The sequence below is a fragment of the Encephalitozoon romaleae genome, chromosome IX (genome assembly GCF_000280035.1).
Source record: "Encephalitozoon romaleae SJ-2008 chromosome IX, partial sequence".
NCBI lineage: Eukaryota > Fungi > Microsporidia > Unikaryonidae > Encephalitozoon > Encephalitozoon romaleae.
Genome location: NW_008806271.1, coordinates 1 through 25,096, shown reverse-complemented (window position 1 = coordinate 25,096; position 25,096 = coordinate 1). Strand labels below are relative to the sequence as shown.

The window sequence follows — 25,096 nt, the reverse complement described above, 5'->3', positions numbered from 1 at the left end:
GTAACGGAAGGCATGGGGAATGCAGCTAGTAATATAAGAAAGGACCCGATCATTGCTAAATCAAATCCAAGCGCCCCTGGGGTTCTAAGGCTATACAACCTTGAGGACCATGTGTTCCCATATAAAGTGTCGAAGTCTTTGGAGACTTATCCAAGTGTTCATCTAGCAAGCTCACTTGCCAGCTTTGAAAAACTGGCTTTAAAGCACCTTCCTCTGTCTCCCAGGCCAGAAGAGATAACGGGAAAGGAAGCAGACATATACCATAATGTTGTTAACAGGGAGGAAACTGCCCGGGAAATATTAGCTAGCGGGGAGAGAATGACTGTAATACGCCACAACCTAAAAGAAGACAAAAATCAGGTGTATATGTGCAGACAGTTTGTTGTGGAGATAACGGAAGGCATAGGAGAAATCCAGGACTTGAAGGTTTTACAGGCATGCTGTAATTATCTAACAAGACTTCCGCAGCAAATAGGATGTTTAACAAATCTTAAGGTCTTGGTACTTTCAAAAAACAGAATCCAAAAGCTACCTGATGAAATCGGGCAGCTTAAGAACCTTAGAGAGCTCAATCTGTCTCAGAACTTGCTGGTCACCCTTCCAAGAGGAATCTCAGCACTGAAAGCCCTCAACGCACTCCATATAGACGATAATTTATTTACTGTTCTTCCTCCAGTGATAGGAAGGCTTTATGGGCTGAAATACTTAAATATCTCCAATAACAAGATTCAAAACATCCCTCTGGAAATTCTGAAGCTTCCTTTTCTGATAGAGCTAACGGCCTCATCCTGTGACTTTACTTCTAAGGACTCGATTGAATGCATCGGAGACATCACGCTCAAGGAAACCTGCTCCAGGCATTTGGTAAGAAACAATCTGAGAGTCCGAAGGAATATACATAGGTCACTCATAGGATATCTCCTGTCTGTACAAGAGTGTTCATTCTGCGGAGGGCCTCTCTTTGAACATTATTATCTTCACAAAAGCACGCAGACATTTGACTCAGAAAGGTTTCCAATTGCTTACAAATTATGTGTTAAACATTATGTTAGACATGAAGACAGAATAGCAACACTATTCCTGGGCCCCTTGAAGACCTATCCGCAAAGACTCATAAAGTCTAACATGCCTTTTGTAAGCGAGCTATTTAATCACTTTGGATACAATGATGAGCAGAAAAGAATACTCGAGCAGGGATGGAATAGTGAAGAAGGCAAGATGCCTCTCATTTGCCTTTCAAAGTATGCTAGGATGCACGACGAAGAGGGTTAGAACTATCAGATTGTAAACCAAGGAAAACACACTACCACCAGGCGTCTGGCTTGGGTTTGTACACAATAAATTCAACTTGTATATTTATTCTCTTGTGGGATTAGGGTTTTCTATCACCATGGATCATCCCATTCATCATTTGGATCCTTATGCTCTTTACACTCCTTGTCCGATTCACTTTGTATCTTGGCTGGCTGTGCTTCTCCCTTTTCGCCATATATAACCTCCTGTTGCAGAGAAGACTTTGGCTTGAAAATGTTCTTAATGCTACCGATTCTCCACTCTTTGTCTATTATCTCTGTCTTATGCTCCTTGAGATGGACAAGGATCTTTTCTATGAGTGAAAACACTGCAGGTTGGGCATGCCTATTAGATAGATACCCACAAAGAAGAGGCAAAAGCTCCGTGGTCATCTTAAAGTTGTCAAAAGTTTCATAAAAGATCTCCATTGTACAAAGGACCTGCACCTTTGATTTGGATTGAATCAAGTATTTACAGAGGATTCTATAGACAACATCTGACTTCTTGAAGACAGGTTTTACATCATGGAGAAATCTAAGAACGGACTGTATTCCTTGTTCGTCCGATACATATCCGTACATAGTCTCCAATATCTCAGATTGTTGCCTCTGGGATATCATAGGTATGTTCTCTTTAATAAACACAATTGTTTCTTCTCTAAGTTGCTTGTCTTTACATTTAATGCCAAGCGATAGGCTTTTTATTACAGGATCCAGGGAGGAAACCTTGCCTATGTATTTTTCAGAGTTTCTGAGGAGATAGAACCTTATACCTGTATCTAGTATCGAAAACAAGGGAGGCAAAAACTCCTCCATGTCAGGGACATCGAAACACAGGATGAAGTCAACAGCCAGTATCTTAAAGTCCTTTGGAGCATCCGAACTTATATCTCCAAGAACCATCCAAGATATTCTCCTTTTGTGAATATCCACAAACTCATTCTTCTCCCTTCTCATTTTGGAAACGAAGTCCAGTTTCTGCTCGGTGGTAAAAGATTTGTAGCCAAAGAATGCTATTTCCAGGTCAAAGAATATGTCGGAGCAGAATCCCCCGTTTTTGACAAAGTCTAGAAGATTCGTATTGGTCCCTACCAATTCACTCACAAGATTACTGAACATTATGCCGTCTTCATCAAATGTGTTGCTTTTTCTACTCTTCTCAAATCCTCCAAGGACTATCCCTCCTTCCTCATTGAAGAATAGAGAGTCTGCCACAACGTTTCTGTGGACTATATTGCATTGGTCATGGAGGAACATTATCGCCTGTGCTATTTTGAGAGATATGTATTTGTTGAATTCCTTGGCTTCTTTCTTGAACACAGAGTAAAAGGGAAATAATCTTCTTGTCACCAGGTATTTCTTTTCTACATTCAGCTTATAAATACCGATTATTGTATCATGCTTTATCTTCTTCAAAAACGAATAGGCTTCCAGCGTTTGTGTAAAGACAAGCTTTGTAGCATTTTTATTTTCGAAGGTGGTGTCGTACATTGTATATGTGCTTGTAGTGTGTACCAGTGTTTCATTCTTCGTTGCCATGGCAAGAAGTTTCTTCAGAAACATTGGCGGGGTTGGGGATAGATCTTGCGGCACAGGTTAACAAACGAAAATATGAAGTACCTCATCCTAAACATCTAACGAATTTCCAAAACAAAGCATAGGGCCTTCTGTATTTGTGTGGATGTATAAAAATAAACAAAAAGGGCAGGGATTCAAATGAGGTCGACCTACAAAATAGTGTTTCTAGGGAGCTCTAACGTTGGAAAGACCACCTTAATGTCCCAGTATTTACATCAGGAGGTGCAGAGGTCGTATGGGCCCACGATTGGATTAGATTTCGTTAGTACAACTATTGTTGTTAGCGGCCATAGGGTTCGTCTTCAGTTATGGGATACTGCAGGCCAAGAAAGATTCAATTCGATTATACCGAACTATACAAGGAACTCCTTCTTAGCAATCATCGTCTTTGATATGAAGGACAAGTCCTCATTTGAAAGGATAGATCATTGGATTAATACGCTTTCCAAGACTAGTGAAAGCCTTGGGAGTAAGGCCAGGATCCTAGTGGTGGGAAACAAGAGAGATCTTGCCGATGAAGAAACACGGGGGTGGTATAAAGAGGTGGGAACCAGAAAGGCCAAGAAACACGGGGGTGAGTATGTTGAGACGTGTGCTATGAAGCATGAAGGGATTGAGGACCTTGTCAGGGCTGTTGATAGGCTTATTGAAGAGGACTTGGAAAACCCCATGGAGGATGAAAGTACTGTTAGGCCTGAAAACATAAGATTTGTAAAGGGAAGAAGGTGCTGCTAGTGAGGTGGGCTTTAAATTATGTCACTAACAACTTGTTTAGATACTAGAATTAAAGGTTTGTTTTGGTAACTAAGTGACTTATTTGAGGTCTGAAGGATCTTTAAAAATGGGGCCAAATTTTAGTCCATGAAAAACAATGGGTCTGGTAAGGACGACGACGACTTTTGGAAGATCTTAAGCGAGAGTGATAGTGAGTATGAGTCTGAGATAGGTCTGCTTTTCAAGCCCAAGAGGAATGTTGAGTGTCCGAGACCTGAAATTAAGGATGGAATCCAAAAGGTCGAAGGCTCTGATGAAAGCAAGAAGGATGCACCGGAGGAGAATTCTGAAGAAGTTGTTTGTGAAAGAATGAATGATTTTCAGGAAAGTGGCAGGGATAAGAGAAAGGATGAGAACATAGAAGAGGTTCAAGCCTATAGGGAAGAAGAGAAAGATAAGTCTCTTGGAGAGGAAGAGCCTGAGGATGATAAAGGTAATGATGAGGTAGAAAATACCCATGATAAAGGCACGGGGTTGAAATCAGAAGTAAACACTACTTCTGGGATCTTAAGCGAGGCAGGGCCAAAAGTGTCTTCTGTGGATGAAATGGATTTTCTTTGGGATGATGATGATGACGAAGAGTTTATAGTAGGGGAAGTGACCAATATGAACATAGAGAAGGGACCTTCTAACGATGAAGATGATTTCAAAAGCACAACAGATTCATTGAAACATGCATCTTATGTAGCAGAGGAGCACGTTAAAAAAGATGAGGAAGAGCAAGAAGATAGCATGGAGCATGAAAAGCCTGATTCTGAGGACTCAGTTACTAAGCCTCCATTAAAACCCCTGAACTCCAAGATGGATCCCATGAAACCTAAGCCCTTAGCACGATTTGTATGTGGAAGCCTACTTACTGTTTTTATGTCTTCTCAAAAAAGATTCAATATGCAAGGAGAGGCAATTCAGAATTACATAAATATTTCTCAGTGGTACAGGCTTGATTACGTTCTTCCAGACATTAAGCCTTCTAATTTTATCGCAAGTCGAAATAACAGGGATGATAGATATCAGCATGTTTATGAACTGATCCAATTGAAAACACCGTCTATAGACAGTATTACTAGCATTGTTTCTACTTCAAGGCCGGCTTATTGCAGTAGGGATATTAATAGGTCTGTTAGTGCAGAGAATATGAATAAGCTTATAGGGTTATGCATGGAGGATCCGGACAAGGCTCTTGAATATGCAATTGAAAATGAGATATGGGAGGCTGGGATTCTGCTATCGAAATGGACAAAAGACATTGGAAATAGGTTCTTGGAGAAGTACTGTGACAGCCCCTACGCTCAGTTGATATCCTCTGCACTTGGGTTTTCAAGGTGTCCTTTTAAGTTTCATGGAGATTGGAAAAAATACATTAGAGAAGTTTTAAGCACCAGGAATGCGGATGTTAATAATGACTTTATAATGCAGGTCTTTGGTGTTAGCGTTCCTGATGCGTTGTTTGTGGTATTGGCGTCGTACTTCCTTGGGGTTATTGATATCAATAAGTACCTATGGATGTTTAGCAAGAATTTTGAGGTACTCAATATCCTTTGTTATGTCGAGTATACTGGTAGAAGTGTAAAAGACATTGACATTCTTAAGTATGAGTTTGTTTCAACTGGAATAGAGTTTGACAGAACGAAGGCGGAGGAGTACTTCAAAGCAAATAGAAAGTGCTTTAGAAAGGAGCTTGGGGGAGATCTTGACTCTGTGTTTGAGACTAGATGGTCTTTTGGTCTTAAGAGTGTCTTTGACTTTGGAATCAAAAAGATTCTTAATGTGGATAGTCTTGAGGATGATCCTAAGAAGATTGAGGCTCCTGTCTCTTCGGACGTGTCCTTAGAGGCCACTAGCCAGGAACTTGCCTCCAGATGTGATCTTGGGTCTAGGATTCCTAGCTTGAGCAGTAAAAGCGATGCAATGCTATCTATCTCAGATAGTAAAGTGATTGGAATAGATGCTAAGTTTGAAAAGAGAGAAGCAGTAAATGAAGTATTAAAAGTAGAAGAGAGTGGTAAGCCATCGGCAGGTGAATACGAGCAGATATTGAAGGTTAGTGAGATTAAAAAGAATGGTATATACAGCCTGCCTCAAGAGGAAATCCTATTGAAACATGATGAAGGAGAAACAAAAGCGAAGGATGAGGAACTATCTGTTAACAGCATGCCTTGTGACATTAAAGAGCGGAATAATTTATACATGGATACAAAGCAATCAAAGAGCTTTGCAGACTTCTTCGAAGGCAATAAAAGAGAAGAGGAAGTTAGAAGCGAAGACGATACAAGCTTATTTCTTTCTAGGTTTATTGACGATGAACCTTCCGATCCGGGAACAAAGAAAAAGGAACAGAAAAAAAGTGGGTCATTCTTTGGGTTCTTGAATGTGTTTAAGAAGGAACCTGTTCATAAAGCAAAGATTGATATTGATGACGACTTCCGATATGACCCTGTGGAGAAGAAGTGGGTGGGAGGAACTTCCAATGAAAGTAAGAAAGGAGATAGTCCGGTGCTAAAGCCTAGAGAAATACCAAAGCCGAAGATGGGAATGGGGATTCCAACCAAAGGTGGGTTAGACATGAATGTTACATCTATGTATGCAAATAGAAAAAGCGCTGGGAATAAGAGTATTCCTGGAGTTTTAAGTAAAAAAGAATGAAGATTGAAGCATTCTATTTGCTTCCGAATGGTTGAGAGATATTAAACATGCATGACCTTTTTGGATTACGATTTTCATACCCAAGCTTATGAGATACAACAAGTCTAGAGATATTAGGAGGTGGGAGCTTCGGAAGATGAAGGCGGCTGGGCTAAGTGTGGAGGAAACGTATTCTGATGAAGAGACTAGCTTGGTTCCAGATTTGGTGTATAACGAGGATTTGAATGAGTTTCCAGGAAACAAAATGGCCGATTCTACTTTTCAGAACAAAGTGGAGGTAGAGAAACCAGGCACGGAAATAAGTGCGATAGCCAAGAAGGGAAGCATATTCCTAAACGAGCAACCCCGTAGCTGTACGATACCATCTATAAAGGGAGGAATTGGCAAAAGAGTGCTGAGGAAGCTTCCAATTGAGGGCTTCAAACATGGCCTAATGGAGTTTATAAGAAAGCACCAAGTAACAGTTTTAGTAGGAGAGGCGGGATCCGGAAAGAGTACACAGGTGCCGAGATATCTATATCTGGAAGGGTATGGAGATAAAGGGATCATAGGGTGTACACAACCTAGAAGAGCGGCAGTGACTAGTTTGGCTTCTACTTTAGAAAGAGATATGGGATCTGTGGTAGGATATTCCATAAGATTTGATAATACAACGACTCAGAAGACAAAAATAAGATACATGACAGAGGGGATTTTTCTTCAGGAATTACTGGGAGATAGCCTACTTAGAAAGTATTCTGTAGTGATACTAGATGAGGCACATGAGAGGAGTGCAAATCTAGACATCACAATGGGATTACTAAAGTCAGCTTTGAAGAAAAGGGATGATCTGAAGCTTATAGTAATGAGCGCTACAATAGAAGCTCAGAAGTTCTGTGATTATTTTGGATGTTCGACTTTCAACATTGAAGGCAGAACATATCCAGTGGATATCCAATATTTAAGCATGAATGTTGACGACTATGTTGAATGGACAGTTAAGAAGATCCTTCATATCCATGAAAGCTGTGAAGAAGGAGACATTCTAGTCTTCATGACAGGAAGAAACGATGTGGAGGGAGTTGTGGGAATAGTGAATTATTGGGCTAGAAACAAATGCCTCAGTGAAGGAAAAGGGGAAGATGAAGATGCAGATCTTAAGGCTTTTCCGTTTTACAGCCAGCTTTCTGAGGAAATGCAGAGCAAGGTGTTCAAGGTAGAGAGGAATATAAGGAAATGCATTGTTTCTACAAACATAGCAGAAACATCTTTGACCATCCCAAACATTGGGTATGTTATAGACACCGGGCTCCAGAAGATAAGTGTCTACAATTATGATACAGGAGAGTCTTTGGTGACTGTTCCAGTGAGTAGGGCAAATGCAGACCAAAGGGCAGGCCGTGCCGGAAGAACAAGGCCGGGTGTATGCTATCGGATGTACACATCAAGCACCTATGAGAATGATCTACTCCCATCACCCGTTCCGGAAATCCAAAGAACTAACATACACGAAGTTGTCCTTCTTCTCTTAAGGCATGGTGTAGGAGACATATTTGAGTTTGATTTTATTGATAGTCCCTCCCCCGAGCTGATTCAAGATGCTCTACTTCTTCTCTATCGCTTAGGAGCTGTATGCCGCAAGGGCCTCCTAACCAAGGATGGAAAAGAAATGAGCGAGCTAAGGCTAGAACCACCGCTAGCAAGAATGGTTTTGAATTCCCCAAGGTATGGAGTTGTTGATGAAATAGCAACTATAGTCAGTATGCTTAGCGTTTACAATGTTTTTTTTGAGGGATTTGACAAGTCGTCGCCTCTATGCGATCAGGCCTGTGATTTCATGACTCTCCTGAATATCTTCAATGAGTTTATGATGCAGAAGAATAGAAATGAATGGTGCAGTCGAATGAAGATTAATGAGGAGGCGTTGAAAAAAGCAATGGAAACCAAAAAGACAATACTAATGACTCTTCAAGGAAAAGGCGTAAAAATATCCAACTCGAGATCTCCAAGTAGAATTCAAAGATGTATAGTATCTTCAATATATTACAATATAGCAAGGAAAAAGGACAAAAAATATATTTGTCTAAGCAACTTTCGAGTATGTAAGATTCATCCTTCAAGTATGCTCAGGGATTGCACTAGTCAGTATGTTTTATTTTATAGACATCTCAGCACAAAGACAGAGTATATATATTGTTGCTCGGATATAAATCCGCAAGTAATTCTTGAGGAGGCAGGGAACTACTATAGGGATAGAAGTGCAATTCTTAGTGGTAGAAAGCATCTTGTCCATAGTGACATCACTAGCGAAACAAAAGGAGGGGAAAGGAATGAGCTTGAACATAGCTTTTCTAGCATGTTAGGGCTGAAGTCAGGATTCACGACTAGATGCAGTCTTGGTTTGGACGAAGACCTTTATGATAGGTTTGAGAAATGGGATGGATCTTCAGAGGATCATGAAGAATTCTCCGAGCTCCCTAAAAAGATTAGAAGGCATAGGTTGTAAAATTATTATTATGTTATGGTTTATTTTGCTCTAGTCATCTCTCCAAGCCACTTCTACCGAATCTGTTCTATATCTCTGCGTAACAAAGCATTCATCCAGGTTAAAAGAAGACCCACTTTTAGCCATAAGCATCCCTGCATATGCAATCATTAGCCCATTATCTATGCAAAACCTCTCGTCCATTCCATAAGATATTCCTCCACGCTCTTTTGCCATTATACTCATCATCTCTTGAAGCCTTAGATTGCAACCAACACCGCCAACAATCAAAACCTCTTTGGAATTGCTGAAAGCCATTGCTCTTTCAGTGACTTCAACCAATGCCGAAAAGATTGTTTCCTGCAGAGAGTAGCATAGATCATACTTCATCTGATCATTCTCTACAATCTTGCTTTTTATATTCGATAGAATTCCAGAGAAAGAAACATCCATTCCCTTCACGACATAAGGAAGCTCGATATAATTTTTTCCAAGCTTTGCATATCTCTCTACACTGAGTCCTGGCGCAGGAAAGTTTGGCAACCTGAGTGCCCTAGCGAATCTATCTATACAATTCCCAACAGCTATGTCCAATGTTTCTCCAAATATCCTATATCTTTTATTGTGATATGCTATGATCTGGGTATTTCCCCCACTAGCATATAAAACGACAGGGTTTTCTGCTTTAGTCATGAACCTTCCCATTTCTATGTGAGCTATACAGTGGTTTACAGGAATGAGCGGTTTGTTGCAATACAGACTCAATGTACGAGCAACAGTAGCAACTACGGCTAAGGGCAAGCCCATCCCTGGCCCCTTTGTATAACAGAATACATCAACATCGCTAAGGCATATTGCAGCCTTCTCCAATGATATGGCTATAAGATCCAGGATCTTGGAGCGATGGTGCTCGGCAGTTTTTGCAGGGATAAACCCTTCGCCTGGAGGAGGTGCATATGTGAATCTTTCATTTGCTAGTATTGTATTATCTTTCATTATGCCTATGCCTAGTTTGTTAGCACTTCCTTCTAGTCCCATTGCTATCATCCTGCGAATTAAAGGTAAATTTTTATTATCACAAAAAAGGAGCTCTCTGGCCACGAAAATAATTTTACTCGATAAAACCTATTTCACTGTTTTTCTGGGTTGTTTCTTTGGCAAACATATCCAAGTACTGATTTACAATCGAGGTGGCCAGGAAAATGTTTGTACCGCTTCCAATGGCATCAAAAAGATTGGACAGTATCACAACCATGGAAGTAAGAATTCCACCAAGAAATGCTGCAGTCGGGATATATCTAGAAAGAACGGTGGCCGTGCTCGCCTCTCTTACTCCTTTCAATCTCATCCTTGACTCCTTGAGTTTCTGTGCAGCCTTTTCTGGAGATAGCTCATTCAGTTCAAGCCATGACGTGCTAAGAATGGCTGATGTTAAAAGCATGATAGAGAGATAGGCAAAAAATCGCAGAGGATCTCTTAAGCCCTCAAGAATGGATTCTGGAGATGTGATATAATAACTGATTCCACTTACAGGCATGTATCTTCCCCCCTTTGATGTATTCCAGACCCCAAGGATTTTGACAACTAGATTCTGAGGCCATCTCCTGTAGAGGAATGAAGAAATGGATGAAATATGTCCGACTATGTAGTTCTGAGCGATGATGGGCATAGTAGATGTATAAAGCAGCTTTATAGGGAATTTGGCCACATGCCCCCTAACTTGTGAAGACTCAGTTGGAAGCTCAACTCTTATGCCCTGAAGGTATATTACAAGTGTAAACAGAAGAACAGTCGAAAGTAGTGAAAATAAGTTTGGAAGATTTTGCCTGAAGAAAGCTTCGTATATTGCTGCAAATTTGTTTTTTCTTACAACTAGAAGATGGAATAATGCAATCACCGACCCTTCGAATTCTATACCCCGTCCAGTGAAAAGCACCTTTGGGCTGAAAGCTTTCCAAACAATACTTTCGCAGACATTTGTTGCAATAAACAGATTGACTCCATTTCCAAGGCCATATCCCTTCTGAAGTAGCTCATCCAAGAGTATTATTATGACACCTGAAAAGATTAGCTGCATAACAAGGAGGAGGCAATAGATCGTTCCAAGGCTCTTTGGACTGCCGTAGAATCCTGTGTACACTTGCACGAACGCTTGCCCAACTGTCATTATAAGTGATATAAGCCTCTGTGTTGCATTGTGTAGATTCTTATCCTCTTTAATGGACCAATCAACCTTCAATATCTCAGACATGGTTAGGAATTGCATTATAAGGCTAGATGTGACCACAGGGCTTGTTCCAAGGTCCATAAGTGTTCCTCTGTTGGATGCCATCATTGCTCTCATCCATTGCAAAGGATCTGCTGCATCATTCGAGATTATTCCAAACAAAGGGACCTGGGATGAGACCAAATATATCAAGATTGCAAGTGTTGTCCAGATAAATCTTTCGTGGAAAGTAATTGTCCTAGATGGAGACTGAACATCGGGGATGTAAGGCACCAAAGGCTTAACAACGTGCAGAAGGTTGACTAAAATTAGCTCTAATGTTTAACTTCACTTACATGACATTGGGGGTGGGAACATTTTTATTTTTAATACTCAATGTATCTACATTAAGTTCTAAGGCTTCTTTAAATATTGTTTTCATTCAAAGATAGGGCCTGAGATGGGGATTTTCAGAGTTTAGAGGTAAATTGGCCCTATAGCCAGGAAGAGGAATAAGATGGGCGATTTGTAGTCCCAAACAAAATGAGTATTTACTTAGAAAAGGTGCGAAAGATAATGGATGAATTTGAGGGCGAAGACAAGGAAGCACTCATTAAGCATTATATTCGGGTATCAAAGAACGTTCTTCTTGATGATAAAGAAGTCAAGAGGTCTAAGCTTAATCTTCTGGGTGACTTGTATGCTATAGATGGGGGAGATGAGGTTAACGCCATAATGAATGATGTTCTAGAACATAAAATACTTCAAATAAGAGCTTTGATACTCGATTTAGTAGAGGACGACTACACAAGTGACTCCAAGGTTATTGGAAGGCCTGAGAAATGGATTAAGAAGATAATAAAAGATGCTGAGGAGACGTTTAATCTGGATGGAGAGTTTGGGAAGAGGATGTTTTCTATCTACAACGAGAAATTGCTCAAGGAGTTCTGCAGAATATTTATATCTGAAAACCGCAGATTTGGAACAGGGGGAAACCAATTGTTGCTCAATCTCTACTATTATGAGAGGTTTGTTCAAAGCAAAATCAAGTTTGATTTCCAAAATTTTTTCGATAGGATGACTTCCTTCTTTAGAGATCACTGCTATAAGCCCAAAGAAGAATTAGAGGAAATTCTCGATGGAAAGTAAATACTTTATTCAACCTTTGGTTTTAAGAGACAAGCCCAGAGCTCTACTCAATACCTATTTTTAATTTAAAGCAAACCCCTTGATCTAATCAAAAGGGAAATGGGTTTATCTTTTCCATCAGGACATGTAGAAGGCCTAAAGGATAGTCTTAGAAAGAGAGTGGAGGAGAAGAAAAGAAGTGCAGAGATATATAAGGACTTTGTAAAAAGGATGTATGAGTTGGAAAATGAGCTGGATTTTATTTCTGCAGAAGATCAGAAGAGCATGGTGGAGAGTACTAAAAGAAGAAGGAGGTCCACGACGCTAGATGTGGATGAGATACTTTATACTGCAGTAGATGAGACAGCTAAGGATTTAAGGAGAATATTAGGAGGTGAAAAAGATCTTGATGTTTTTATTGAAAATAATGCGCTAAATATAAAGGGCTGTGTATTTACCAAAGGAGATAAAATCAAAGCTCGAATAAAAAGAGAAGAGTTTGTAGGAGCTATTGTTTCCATAGGCGAAGAAGACATTGTACTAAAAACAAAAGAGTATAAAAGACTTAAGATCCTATTGGATGATATAAGATCCACAAAATCTTCAATTATGCCAATTAATGAGATTAGGCGTTGATTGTGTTTTGAAGTATAAAGCTGTAGGATAAAATTGATGAATAAACTTGAGGTATCTTCTGGCATAAGGTATACCTGCGGGGAATGCTTGTTACAATTAGCCCATGGAATCCTTTGAAATATAATTCTGTTTATTTTGACTTCTACAGGCCATCGATATTCGAACCAGTCACATGTTCCTGTCAAGAATACATAAATGTGGATATCAAAAGAAGGATTCATAAAAGGAGCGTTAAGACCTCTATAGATAAATCTTCTTCACGTCATTAGGTGAAAAGGGCTCGTTACAGGAGGGACACTTCCTGTCTCTCATTCTTATCCTGGAGCTTATGCATTCCTCACAGAAGCAATGCATGCATTTGACGATTGCTGTATTTTTGAAGCGTGTGTCACAAAGAGAACAGCGAAGGAGACCTCTATATCTTTCCAATTGTATAGAAAGGTCCGAATCTCCTTCTGAATCTCCATTTTGAATGGCCTTAAGCAATCCATTCAGCCTTTTGTTTTCTGCGTCAATTTGGGAACACTCTCTTGAAATCCTCGACATTTCATTTCTTATTTCTCTATTTTGCTTTTTGATAGATTCTAACATTTTTTCGGTTTCCTCCTTTTCTCTGGATATGCTGTATAGTCTTTTCTTGTAGTCTGTAATCAGCTTAGAGGATTCCGTAATGGAATTTTCTAACTTCTTGATTTTCAATGTTTTGTCCTCAGGATCTTCGAGAAGGGAGGTCCTTCTCTCCATCCTTAGATGTTTTATGTCCAGCTCAAGTTTTGCATTTTTACAATTGAGGTCTGAAGTGGACATTTTTAAGGAAATCACCTCCCCTTCCAATTCTCTGTTCTTCTTATGTATAGCTTCAAGCTTCATAACTAGTGCTTTGTTTTCGTCTAAGCTCTTATCCAAGCTTTCTATAAGATTGGCTATCTCTTCTTCCAGAGACCCTTGCTCACCATTATTTCCTCTGTTTCTTGCCTTCTCGTAACTTTTATGATTTTCTATCACTTTGTAAAGCTCTTCTTTTTCTGTATTTGTCTGCTCAATCCTTCTCACCCAAAGATCCACTCCAGATATAATATTTTGCATACTTCTATCTAAGCTCTCCGCCTTCTGAATGCACTGGTCTATCTCGCCACTAATGTTTATTTCCTTTTCATTAAGCCTTTGCAACATCTCTTTCCATTTTTCGTTTTCTATCTTTAAGGCTCTAAGCCTCTCCTCGGCATCTTTTGTATTCAATGTAATCTCGTTTAGCTCTCTGCTAAGCTTGAATATCTTTTGATCTCTTTCACAAAGCTCTTCACTGTGCTTACTCTCTAGCCCTGCCATCTTTGCCTTGAGATCCCCATACTCTTCAGCAATTTTCCTATATATTTCGTTGGCCACCATAGAATCATCTACAACATTGTGCTTCTTTTCTCCTGAATCCTTAGTCTGTAGAGCTTCCTCAGTCTCAACAAAGATTTCGTTTCTGGCTATCTTCTTTTGCATTTCACAAATTATACTATTTAACCTTCTTATTTCATAGTTCAATGAAGAGATTTTGCTTCCAACATCAAATTTGGGTGCTTCATCTAAGCACCCGGCATTGTTTGTATTCTCTTTTTGTGTTTCCAGAATGGATGTTAAAGCTGCATTCTCTTCAATAAGCTCGTTATTTTTTCTTGTAAGCTCCTCATTCATCTTTTTGCATTCTATCATCTCAAGGAAAATAGAGCATTTTTGATGCAGATTAATCTCTTTTCTGTCGATTACCTTCCATAGCTGCCCCACTACTTTTGGATTGACAGAACTTCCACAATCAACTTTCACCTTTTTCATCGTTGAAATATACAGAAGGGGGTCTCTTAATAGTGCTATTTCAAGTTGTTCAACAAAAATTTGCCCTGAAAATGAAGGTGATCCAACAGAAGAATGTATACTTCGTAGACTTGGGAAAGCGCATATACAGGGGGTTTTCCGAGACAGTAATAGAGAGGGAAGCTGGGGAAAGCGTTCTTGTGTACAGATCAAGGGACCTGGCCATTTTAAGAGTCGATGTAATAGCCTCTGGTAAGTCAAGGGTTGCAGATTATGTGAACAAAGATGGAGCAGAAGTCATCAACGAGAACGAAATGTCTTTTACTAGAAACATGTGGAAGAACATAAGCACGGACGGTACACTCGAAATCCAAATACCAGAAGAAGTCAAGGAAAATACATTTACAGTAAGGATTCTTTATAGAGCAGGGGAAAATAACAATTCCATAGAGTTCTATAAGCCGGTTTCGCCAGAAGACAAGCATAAAGAGATAGTGGCAACCAACAGAATGTTCGATTCCTCGTCAATATTTCCATCTCTCTCGGTGCCTTATAAGAACAAGTGGGAGCTGGTTTACATTCTTCCCAGTAATGATGAAACGAAAATCATATCACCTGGAATCCTTAAGAGTGTAAGGGAGGAAGAGAACGTGATACTGTACTCTTATGTTGTGGACATGGCTCATAGTGGAGCACTGAACTTTTGCATAGGAACATTCGACAGTTATGAAATCTCTACTGGAGACGACAGAAAGGCTGTATGTATTCCAAAAGGATTTGATGGGTACAAGGACTGTGTAAGAGAGTTTTGTTGTGACGTAGAGAACCTGATTAGATACTCAGAATATTTCCTTCAGAGAGAATATCCGTTCAAAGCTCTTTCAATTGCATTTGTGTTTGGAGATACAGATAAGGTGTATGGAGAGTGCACGGCCTTTTTGGCCCTGTCAAATCTTACGTTCTTGAACGACATCGAGCCAATGTTTCTTCTAAAGAGGATAATATGCGACATACTAAGCTCCCAGATATTTTACTTCTACTTTTCTGTAGTGGAAAAAGCAGACTTTTGGATTGCTGAGGGGATGAAGGGATACTTTCAGGACTATTGTGTTAGACATTTTCTTGGGAATAATGAGTTTCTATATGGACTTAAGAGGGATAGAGATTACATATTGGGTAGAGATGTTACAGAATATGCATTATATGATACCAGGAGGACTTTCTTTTCAATGAGAGAAAAGTTCTTCAGAACAAAGTCCAAAGTCTTCTTTCATCTTTTAGAAGGAAATCTTAGTAGAGCCTTTATGGAAAAAATCCTGAACTACACCATAAAGAAAAAGGGAGATGTCAAGGAGAATTATAGCTTCGAATTTGTCAAGCTCGTTAAAGATGTTACTGGAAAAGACCTTCGATCTCTTTTCGAAACTTATGTATTTAGGCCTGGGGTCGTGAAGGTAAGGCTTGGATTTACAATAAATAAGAAAAGCAACAGAGTAGATTTCACTTCTGATCAGATACCAACTAGCATCTTTTCGAATGGAAACAAGGTAATCTCTGGGCCTGTGACTATATGTAGTTATGAAATGGAAGGGATATTTGAACATGTATTTATGTTGGATAGGGAAAACCACTTCTATTACCATCCAAAAACTAAGAAAAAGAAGAAGTCTGAGGAGGAAGAAGAAGTGATGCCTTTGCTGTGGATAAGAGCGGACACAAAGGGAGAGCATTTGGCAAAAATAGTTGTGGAGCAGCCAGATTATATGTTCATAGAGCAACTTCTGGACAAGAATATCATTGGACAAATGGAGGCCTTGGAGAATCTCTCGATAAAGCCATCGACTCAGGTTTGTGAGATACTTGAAAGAATGCTTGAAAATACCCATATCTTTTACAAAATAAGGATTCACATTTTATACATTCTCTCTAGAACAATAGTAGGGAACTATTATGGATTCCAAAGGCTCATTCAATATTTTGTGAAGAAGTATTGTGTGCAGACATCTACAATAGTCAAGCCAAATGATTTTTCATTTATTCCATACTTCATACAAAAACATCTTGTAAAAGCTCTATCGTATGCAGATCCATTTGTTTTTAAAAGCTATTCAGGAAGAGAGGTGGGGTCTGCAAGCATCATTTCTGCATTTATCATCAACATACTCAAGTTTAACGATAATTCGTTCAACCCTTATAGTGATGGATGGTACATATCTTCTGTAATTGAAAGTCTGAGCCTTCCCCTTTCTTCAATGAGCTTTTCTGAATTCTATTCCAACAAGTACACAGATCTCAAGGATGAAAGATATTTCTCTCATGGGAGGGAAAATACAAGGGATGATATAAATGAGCTATTCAAGGGGGAAAGGGTTAATAGGAAAGGCATTAAGCACAGTACCCCGGGATACGGTATTTCCGATGTAGGTAACAAAGAGAGCATCGGGACATCCAGCCCAAACGAGGACCATGAAAATACACCGTCGTTATACAGTTCGTTAGCCAATGCAGAGGTGAAAATGAGAAGCAATAAGCCCTCGAGGGAGTATAAAAAGGGACCAAAGACAGAACCTTTGGAGAATCCCGATTATCTCCAACTCTCGATTTCAGAAATCGAAAGGTTCAGAATTTTGGATATGGTTTTCCCGTCTCATAGAAATTTGGTAAGTAAGTCTTGTCTATATGCCCTAGGACGTCTTTCTTTGTTTGGAATGGCAAGCCTCAGGAAAAATGCTTTAATTCAGCTTTCGAAATATCCTAACTTTTGTAGCGTCAGAGTTGCAGCACTTGAAGTTTTGCTTGCATTATTTTATGAAGACGAAGAGGTAGTCGGAGATGTCCTCGAGATGTTATCAAAGGAAACGTTTACCATAAAATGTATGGCTTTTGATATTATGATAACCCTTGGGTTGTCTCCAAAATTTGGCTTCAAGAAGGTTTTGAAAGGAAAGAGAAAAAAGATATTTGAATTGTTAAGGCTTAACCAGGGAAGCATTATCATTAAGGAGAAGATCGCTAGTCTGATATATCTTATAGAGGACATGGAGCTGGAGCACGATGACTACCACAAAACTATGGTTGAAGTCTATGAAGAAACTTTGCCTGATGATTTGCGTAGAACTATTAATCGCTTGGGTAGGGAGTTTGTGGGAGACAAGCATACAAGTCTAAGGTTGAGTAATATAGACATTCTCAAAAGAAAACTTTTACAGACAGAATATCTTATTAGAGTTCCTCTTCCAAAAAAGGAAAACCGGCTTGGTAGATCTGTGGGGCATGAGGAAGAACCTCTGTATCCAAGGGCAAACTCAGATTCACTCAAAAGGATAGTCTATGTGAAGGCTCTTAATAAGAAGGCCACGGTTGATATGGAGAGCGCAAAGAAGCATTCTCAGAATAATCCCCAAGCAGAAATCAACAGCCAAAGTATTGGCACCATAGTTAGGATTCCAAGCTCTTTCAAAGTTAGGCTCAAGCACCCTGGAGAATAGTCATTTCCATTTCATAGAGCTGCCCAAGCTGTTTGTAATTTTTTGCTCCATCAACTTCAATCGTTTGAGGCATTTATTAAAACATTTATCATTTGCAATAGTATGTATACAATCTCATGTTCTTTATAGTGATTTCTAGATGGGTTATAACTTCTTCACATCTGTTGTTAAAGTTGCATAGTAAGCAGAAATGATTCCTTTTTAAATCTGAAATCATGTGCTGAATCTTTTCAGGTTCCATGTTCTCTGTCAACCTAAACAATATCCTGGTCATTCTCCCTGGAGAGACATGGCATAAGTATTCGATTGCCAGGTCATTCCTTTCTATATCAATGGCCTTTTGTATCAGCATAGTAATCTTTCCTATGGGAGTTATGTTCAACTTGGACTTGTATCCGTTGATCACGTAAATAGGATATTTTGGATCCCTAGTTATGTAATGGAGCACTAGTATTGATCTTTTAGCAAGAAAAGGCATAATCTTGACAATCATGTCTTGATTCATTTTCTTTTCCCCTTCAAGAGGTTTTATACAGAGTCTCTGTTTGAAACTATTGAAGTCGATTGGTTCCTATATCTTTGCTTGAAAGAAGATTACGGTGTATCTGATTGCTGTGGAGAAAATAATTTCTTAAAGAAAAGAAGATAAATATTCTCTATGGGTAAGAAGAACAGAAGAGATGAAGATTATCTAGACACTCTGCTTGGGTCGGTAAACAAGGCGAACAAAGAAAAACACAAGAAGGGAGAGGATCTAGAAGAAGTGGAAAAGTCTGTGGATAAAATTAAAATAGATGGAAATGAGAAGAATTTGAGACATAGTGAGAAAGCAGAAAAAGAGAAGACGGGGAGTGGGGAGCCAATATTTGAGTTTAAAAGCCCAATATGTTGTATTTTGGGACACGTCGATACGGGTAAAACCAAGCTTCTTGACAAACTCAGGGAGTCGAATGTACAAGGAGAGGAGGCAGGAGGGATAACACAACAGATTGGCGCAACATTTTTTCCTGTGTCTGAACTGTTCAAGAAATGCGGAAAGAAGGACTCCAAGCTTCCAGGGATTCTAGTTATTGATACACCGGGGCATGAGTCCTTTGCCAATCTGAGGACGCGGGGATCTTCACTTTGTAACCTTGCAATATTGGTTGTTGATATAGTTCATGGGCTTGAAGCCCAAACTCTGGAAAGCATAGAGCTTCTTAGAAGGCGCAGGACGCCATTTGTAGTTGCTCTCAACAAAATAGATAGGCTCTACGGGTGGAAATCTACTTCATTTGGAGGCGTTAAAAACACACTTAAGAAACAATCAAGAGCAACCATTGATGACTTTAAAAGAAGGGTGAACAACACAATTGTGGCATTCGCGGAAATAGGTCTGAATGCAAAGCTGTTTTGTGAGAACACGGACCAAAAAAGATTTGTTTCCTTGGTTCCTACCTCTGCAATGTCAGGAGAGGGAATCCCTGATCTTATATCTTTGATACTGGAACTGTCTGAGAAATATATGGGGTCCAAGATGAAAATCAAAGGAGAAGTTGAATGCACTGTCCTGGAAGTAAAAAACGCTGAGGGTTTTGGGGTGACACTAGATGCTATTCTAAGTAATGGCGTGCTAAAAGAGGGTGACAGGATCGGAGTGTGTGGTTTCAATGGGCCTATAATCACAACTATCAAGGCCTTACTCATGCCTCAACCTCTAAAGGAATTGAGAATGAAAAATCAATATATTATCGTGAAAGAGGCAAAAGCTAGTTTGGGGATCAAGATTGCGGCTGGGGGGCTTGAAAAGGCAATAGCAGGAAGCCGGGTGCTTGTAGTGAAAAACAACGAAGATGAGGTGAAAAACACTCTTGAGGCAGACTTAGAGTCTGTTTTTTCATCTATGGAGCTTCATCAGGAAGGGGTGCATGTTGTATCAAGCACACTTGGATCATTAGAAGCCTTAGTTTCATTTCTGAAAACCTCAAATGTTCCAATTGCCGGGGTAAGCATAGGAACAGTAAGGAAGAAGGATATGATCATTGTATCTTCCATGGCAAAAAGGCATAAGGAATATGCTGTGATTCTCTGTTTTGATGTGGTATTGGACAAGGAGATAAGGGACATGGCTTCTTCGATGGGGGTGAAGATATTTGAAGCAAAGATAATTTATCATCTTCTTGACTCATATTTAAAGTTTGTAGAAGAGGAAAAAGAAAAAAACAAGAAGATGCATATGGAACAAGCGGTATTTCCTGTTCAGATGTCGATTGTCCCAAAGTGCATTTTCAACTCTAGGAGCCCGTTAGTAATAGGTGTTCATGTTCGGGAGGGAATTCTGAAAATAGGGACACCGTTGTGTGTGTTCAAGGAAGATCAGGTTGTTAGGCTTGGAACAGTAACCTCTATTGAAAATAACAAAGAGGTGGTCAAAGAGGCAACCAAGGACCAAAAAGTGGCCATCAAGATTGAAGCGAAACACAACCTTCCACCTCGTATGTTCGGGAGGCATTTTGACCAAGAAGATATTATATATTCTATGGTTACAAGGGAATCGATCAGTATCTTGAAAAAGTACTTTTCGGATGAGCTTACTGAAGACCTTAAAGCTTTATTGGAAAGGTTAGAAAATAAATTTGGTATTTTCTATTTTTGCATTCTGCTTTAGCCAATTTATTCATATAAGGTCTACCCCATAATGAAGAAGACTCTTAGTGAAGTCGAACTATTTGGCATTACAAGTATAACACATTTGTCCATATTGATATATCACTTAGTATTCCCAAGGTATGCATTGTTTGAGTTTCTATTTTCTATCATTCCATTATATCTAACGATTGCCTTTCCTAATCATTTGCACCTGATTTACGCTTCATTCTTTGCTGTATTTGTTATGTGCTTTCTGTTTACAAAAATCCAAAAATGGGGGCCTTGGATGCCTACGCCTGTATGGCCAGCCAGTATAATAGATAATCCATCCTCGTCCGTAAAGCTTTCTATTTCAGTGGTACAAGACGATGAACCATATGCGTCTGTTGCAATAGACAGAGTTCGACTTCTCATAATGGGCTGTGTTGCCATTACCATATTCATATCAGACTTTTCTTTTTATGAAGGAAGCAAACTGGGGAAAAGTATGGGTAATGGGCTCAAACTGATGGACGTAGGCGTGGGTTCCTTTGTATACAACGCCGGATTCTTCTCTACAAAGGCAACCCCCCGGAGAAAAGTGCAAAATGTACTATCATCTCTCTTTTTTGGAATTCTAAGGTACTTATCCAAAAAACTACTTGATTTGGGTGTCAGTGATACAGAGTTTGGGGTTCACTTGAATTTCTTTCTGATACTTGGAATCTTGAATCTGGCTTCATTATTCATAAATACACAGATAGATTTCTTGATAGGATTTGCTATGTGTCTGCTTCATGAAATCCTCCTGAAATTCTTCGGACTAGAAGAACTAATATATACCACCAAAAGGTTAAATATAATAACTGCGAACATCGAGGGAATTGCATTTATCTTGCCACAGATGGGGATGTTCCTCATGGCCAGTGGAATATCAAAGGCCTTATTCAAAAAGAAAAACCCGGGCATCATTGTGCTATACAACATTTTTTTCGTTACCATATTGTTAGGAACCCGTATGTATTCGATGTCCTGCCGTAGAATACACAACCTTTACTTCTGCATGGTGATAATGCTTCTACATACCACGCAAGGAATTGCATGTGGAGCATCTAATAAGATCTTTAAAATTAGAGATCTCAAAATACATCGCTTTACAAGCAAGTATTTGCTTTTTATCCTGATCTGGTCTAACTTACTTGTGGGGATAAATAAGTTGTTTCTTAATCCTGCGACAATGCCCAACTATCTAGCACATGGATTTTGCATCGCATATCTTGCTGTTGTGTTCTATCTTCCATACATCGCTGTGAACAGAAATGCTATGAGAGATTGCAAGCAAGTGAACAGTAAGATTTTCTCGCCTGAACTCTGGAATTAATAAAAAACATCCTCTCCTCATACTCAAAAATCTATGATAGCTTGAAGACCATATGATGATATAAGAAGTTTCAATAGACTTTTAATTGTCTTACTTAGAAAGTAATATAGATATGGCCTTGTCAAACATTGTGAATATGGCTACAAGCTTCTCAACCATCTTAACTTTATCGCCCATTACTTGTATACCAAGAGCAGAGGCAATAAACCAACCAATATAGGAGGCCATTAAGTAGGAAAGAATACCCTTATTGGGTACTTTATTTTCTTCTTTATTATTACTACTAACTAATAAAAGAAGCGCAACTACCAGAGCAAGACATATGATTATAGATGACAGCTGCTCTTGATCAATATCATCAGCTAGGAAGAAATAGACAGTGGCAGCTACCATCATCAGCAACCCATTCATAAAATCTCTTCGTTCAATAGTATTTTTGGTCTTTATAATTTTTGATGTCTGAACTAGAAGGAAAATTGCAGCAACAATAGTGGCGTATCCACCTGCTATTAGTCTTTTCCCTTCTTTAGAATAAAATAACTTTCCTCTATCAGATTTCATGTTTACTACCGAGCATATTGCTTGTAGCAATCCAATAACAGACAAAAACACTGATGAGGCTACAGCTATAGAACCTAAAGTATTGACATCTCCAAGCTCTACATTGCTTATAGTAACCAACACACGGACAACAAAGAACGCAACAGCACCTAGACTAAAGATCTGGAATCCCACACCAGAAGATTCTATCCTATTGAGTCTCATTTCGGCTAAAACCACCCCAATAAGAATAAGTGACTCCAAGGTCTCGTTTCGTTTAAATAATCCAAGCATGAGTGACGGCATAATTTCTTTTTATGAAGGGGGCATTCGAATTTTCGTAATTTTCATCCCAATAATCGATAAAGGTAAAAATCTTTATGTTTAGCTATACTTACTGGCTTCCCAATAAGGGGAATGGATGGAATTATTTAAGTAGTTAATTAAAACCACTGTCCTTGAACTAACCTCTCAGCGAAATTATTTAATTCTTGTTTCCTAATTTGGACATGGTATGATAATAAATTCACTTAGGGAAGGAATGGGTATCATGAATGCCGGAAAAAACGATATAAGTGTGTTTGCAAACTCTCTTGGGTTGGCATCAATAGTGATACCTACAGCGATCTATTTATTTGACAGGTCTGCTGGGGAGAACCACGTGCTCAGATTTGTATCGGCAGTGTCTAGTTCGTTATTCACTATATTCATGCTTTCCTACTGGATAATAAGAAACTGGCGTATGAATGTTTCTGGAGGTTATTCAAAGGAATCTGTTTTATACCTTGTGTTCATTGTGTTATGTTTAACAGGTCTGTTTACGTGCATTGGAGAAACATTTCTTTATGGCCTCGGCAATGACAGGCTGGACATTTTGAAGATATTTGCAACATTTTCTTCAATCAACTACATTCGATTTAAGTGCTTGGGCCTTCTCCCCCGTCCTGTTTACAGAAGTAGCGGTATTGGTAATCTTGCTTCTATTGCAGCCATCATCTTAATAACTTGTGCAATTACCATTAATGCAAAAACCAATAATATGTTTGTGGTATTGTGGAGTTTTGTACTGAGTGGGGCCGTAATGGCATCGATTTCATTGGCAGAAGAAATAGCTTTGCCCAAGAAAAAGAATATATGGGATGTGTCTAAGAATCATCTCGGGTTTTTTGACCTTATTAGGCTAATTCTGTTTTCATTGGCTTACTATTGGCCTGAAAGATCAAAGTTTTAAAGAAGGTGCTCATGGCCTTCTGCCTCATTATTAAGGTAGTTTAATTAAATTTAAGATGACACGTAAGATTATTTCAAGTATTCAACGCACGATTAAAATCCCTACTGAGAATGAGATTAGGTATAGGAGGATTTGGTATTATTTGCATAATAAATGTAGTATTTAGCTTGGTAAAAAAGGGAAGATGTGTTCGCCTAAATTATTCAGGTAGAAATGGAAAGCAAGTGCCTCGTGAAGTTTTCGATAGTATGATGAGGGGAGACAGGATCATAGAGCTCAATATCAGCGGAAACAAAATAAATGTTCTACCGGCATACTTCGAGAATCTTTCATTCATGAAAGTACTTGATGTTAGCAACAATGAGCTGAAGTTTTTATCTAGTTCAATAGCCGGAATGCCATTTCTAGTAAGTCTAAATCTCAACAGCAATGACCTTACCTTTCTTCCGGAAGAAATAACAGAATTGAAGTATCTGGAAAATTTAAGCATCAGAGATAACCAATTGCAAGAGTTGCCCGAAAAAATGGACGACATAGCCAGTCTGGTTAATTTAGACCTTGCAAACAATAAGCTTGAAGACCTGCCTTTTGGAATAGGTGGAGTTGAAAACCTGAAAAGACTGGACCTCGAAGGAAATTTGTTTGATACACTTCCTCCAATACTTGGGTATCTGGAAAACATAGAAGAAATCATTTTCACTAAGAACAGAAGATTAGGAGAAATTCCAAGAAAGTTGGTTCAGATGCTTGCAAACAGCAAAACCTTGCTTCTATTGGACATGCGGAATAATAATCGTCTAAGAGAAGAAAGCACCAAGGATAATGTTGGATGGAGGGAACTAAGGGAAATTTTTGGGAGTAAAATAAGACTTTCACAAGACGAGGAGGCCTATTAAATTTCTTCAATATAATGTTTTCGTTCTACTTTCTCATTAATTATCTTTTTAATATATTGCTATACTACTTTAATTTCCATGCATGGTGTTTGACATATATGGAAAAATTCGGGTTATATACTCTGGCCCATAAGAATGGAGCAAGGTCAGATAATTCAAGAAATTATTTCTGGTATTAACGAAATTAGTGAAGAAGTTAAAAATAAATTAAAACCTCTGGCAGATAACTTTACTAAGCTATTAAATAAATCAAATTCCGACCTTTAAGAATTTAGAGACAATTTGGTTACTGCTAAAAATTATAATCTGGAGAAGTTTTCGATAATATTTTTGTTGATAATACTATGGAGATCATAAAGGAATATACAGATGTTCTACAAGAATCTGTTGTGCCTTTCTTTTCCAAGAAGATAAGCATATAAAAAGCTTGCA

General features: G+C 38.9%; 17 protein-coding genes across 17 annotated transcripts; 11 read left to right on the top strand and 6 right to left on the bottom strand.

Moving 5' to 3' along the window:
- Positions 1 to 12: 12 nt before the first annotated feature.
- Positions 13 to 1,272, top strand: EROM_090170 (hypothetical protein; the record flags this gene model as incomplete). The annotated part of the gene is made up of 1 exon (XM_009266857.1): positions 13 to 1,272. The coding sequence occupies one exon, from the start codon at positions 13 to 15 to the stop codon at positions 1,270 to 1,272; it is 1,260 nt and encodes a 419-aa protein (XP_009265132.1).
- A 113-nt stretch (positions 1,273 to 1,385) lies between these two features.
- On the bottom strand, positions 1,386 to 2,855 carry EROM_090160 (hypothetical protein; the record flags this gene model as incomplete). Its single annotated transcript, XM_009266856.1, has 1 exon — positions 1,386 to 2,855. One exon carries the CDS (start codon positions 2,853 to 2,855, stop codon positions 1,386 to 1,388), a length of 1,470 nt encoding a protein of 489 aa, XP_009265131.1.
- Positions 2,856 to 3,008: 153 nt separating this feature from the next.
- Positions 3,009 to 3,605, top strand: EROM_090150 (GTP-binding protein; the record flags this gene model as incomplete). Its single annotated transcript, XM_009266855.1, has 1 exon — positions 3,009 to 3,605. The coding sequence occupies one exon, from the start codon at positions 3,009 to 3,011 to the stop codon at positions 3,603 to 3,605; it is 597 nt and encodes a 198-aa protein (XP_009265130.1).
- Positions 3,606 to 3,731: 126 nt separating this feature from the next.
- EROM_090140 (hypothetical protein) lies at positions 3,732 to 6,287 on the top strand (the record flags this gene model as incomplete). Its single annotated transcript, XM_009266854.1, has 1 exon — positions 3,732 to 6,287. The coding sequence occupies one exon, from the start codon at positions 3,732 to 3,734 to the stop codon at positions 6,285 to 6,287; it is 2,556 nt and encodes an 851-aa protein (XP_009265129.1).
- Positions 6,288 to 6,375: 88 nt separating this feature from the next.
- Positions 6,376 to 8,772, top strand: EROM_090130 (HrpA-like helicase; the record flags this gene model as incomplete). The annotated part of the gene is made up of 1 exon (XM_009266853.1): positions 6,376 to 8,772. One exon carries the CDS (start codon positions 6,376 to 6,378, stop codon positions 8,770 to 8,772), a length of 2,397 nt encoding a protein of 798 aa, XP_009265128.1.
- Positions 8,773 to 8,802: 30 nt separating this feature from the next.
- On the bottom strand, positions 8,803 to 9,789 carry EROM_090120 (O-sialoglycoprotein endopeptidase; the record flags this gene model as incomplete). Its single annotated transcript, XM_009266852.1, has 1 exon — positions 8,803 to 9,789. One exon carries the CDS (start codon positions 9,787 to 9,789, stop codon positions 8,803 to 8,805), a length of 987 nt encoding a protein of 328 aa, XP_009265127.1.
- A 73-nt stretch (positions 9,790 to 9,862) lies between these two features.
- On the bottom strand, positions 9,863 to 11,320 carry EROM_090110 (protein transport protein Sec61 subunit alpha; the record flags this gene model as incomplete). Its single annotated transcript, XM_009266851.1, has 2 exons — positions 9,863 to 11,280; positions 11,314 to 11,320. The coding sequence occupies 2 exons, from the start codon at positions 11,318 to 11,320 to the stop codon at positions 9,863 to 9,865; spliced, it is 1,425 nt and encodes a 474-aa protein (XP_009265126.1).
- Positions 11,321 to 11,500: 180 nt separating this feature from the next.
- On the top strand, positions 11,501 to 12,106 carry EROM_090100 (hypothetical protein; the record flags this gene model as incomplete). The annotated part of the gene is made up of 1 exon (XM_009266850.1): positions 11,501 to 12,106. One exon carries the CDS (start codon positions 11,501 to 11,503, stop codon positions 12,104 to 12,106), a length of 606 nt encoding a protein of 201 aa, XP_009265125.1.
- A 99-nt stretch (positions 12,107 to 12,205) lies between these two features.
- EROM_090090 (hypothetical protein) lies at positions 12,206 to 12,721 on the top strand (the record flags this gene model as incomplete). Its single annotated transcript, XM_009266849.1, has 1 exon — positions 12,206 to 12,721. One exon carries the CDS (start codon positions 12,206 to 12,208, stop codon positions 12,719 to 12,721), a length of 516 nt encoding a protein of 171 aa, XP_009265124.1.
- A 240-nt stretch (positions 12,722 to 12,961) lies between these two features.
- Positions 12,962 to 14,542, bottom strand: EROM_090080 (hypothetical protein; the record flags this gene model as incomplete). Its single annotated transcript, XM_009266848.1, has 1 exon — positions 12,962 to 14,542. One exon carries the CDS (start codon positions 14,540 to 14,542, stop codon positions 12,962 to 12,964), a length of 1,581 nt encoding a protein of 526 aa, XP_009265123.1.
- Positions 14,543 to 14,613: 71 nt separating this feature from the next.
- EROM_090070 (hypothetical protein) lies at positions 14,614 to 18,009 on the top strand (the record flags this gene model as incomplete). Its single annotated transcript, XM_009266847.1, has 1 exon — positions 14,614 to 18,009. One exon carries the CDS (start codon positions 14,614 to 14,616, stop codon positions 18,007 to 18,009), a length of 3,396 nt encoding a protein of 1,131 aa, XP_009265122.1.
- An 88-nt stretch (positions 18,010 to 18,097) lies between these two features.
- Positions 18,098 to 18,514, bottom strand: EROM_090060 (hypothetical protein; the record flags this gene model as incomplete). Its single annotated transcript, XM_009266846.1, has 1 exon — positions 18,098 to 18,514. One exon carries the CDS (start codon positions 18,512 to 18,514, stop codon positions 18,098 to 18,100), a length of 417 nt encoding a protein of 138 aa, XP_009265121.1.
- Positions 18,515 to 18,667: 153 nt separating this feature from the next.
- On the top strand, positions 18,668 to 20,656 carry EROM_090050 (translation initiation factor IF-2P; the record flags this gene model as incomplete). Its single annotated transcript, XM_009266845.1, has 1 exon — positions 18,668 to 20,656. The coding sequence occupies one exon, from the start codon at positions 18,668 to 18,670 to the stop codon at positions 20,654 to 20,656; it is 1,989 nt and encodes a 662-aa protein (XP_009265120.1).
- A 30-nt stretch (positions 20,657 to 20,686) lies between these two features.
- Positions 20,687 to 21,997, top strand: EROM_090040 (hypothetical protein; the record flags this gene model as incomplete). The annotated part of the gene is made up of 1 exon (XM_009266844.1): positions 20,687 to 21,997. One exon carries the CDS (start codon positions 20,687 to 20,689, stop codon positions 21,995 to 21,997), a length of 1,311 nt encoding a protein of 436 aa, XP_009265119.1.
- A 90-nt stretch (positions 21,998 to 22,087) lies between these two features.
- EROM_090030 (hypothetical protein) lies at positions 22,088 to 22,843 on the bottom strand (the record flags this gene model as incomplete). Its single annotated transcript, XM_009266843.1, has 1 exon — positions 22,088 to 22,843. One exon carries the CDS (start codon positions 22,841 to 22,843, stop codon positions 22,088 to 22,090), a length of 756 nt encoding a protein of 251 aa, XP_009265118.1.
- Positions 22,844 to 23,087: 244 nt separating this feature from the next.
- On the top strand, positions 23,088 to 23,768 carry EROM_090020 (hypothetical protein; the record flags this gene model as incomplete). The annotated part of the gene is made up of 1 exon (XM_009266842.1): positions 23,088 to 23,768. The coding sequence occupies one exon, from the start codon at positions 23,088 to 23,090 to the stop codon at positions 23,766 to 23,768; it is 681 nt and encodes a 226-aa protein (XP_009265117.1).
- A 110-nt stretch (positions 23,769 to 23,878) lies between these two features.
- Positions 23,879 to 24,664, top strand: EROM_090010 (hypothetical protein; the record flags this gene model as incomplete). Its single annotated transcript, XM_009266841.1, has 1 exon — positions 23,879 to 24,664. The coding sequence occupies one exon, from the start codon at positions 23,879 to 23,881 to the stop codon at positions 24,662 to 24,664; it is 786 nt and encodes a 261-aa protein (XP_009265116.1).
- Positions 24,665 to 25,096: the final 432 nt, after the last annotated feature.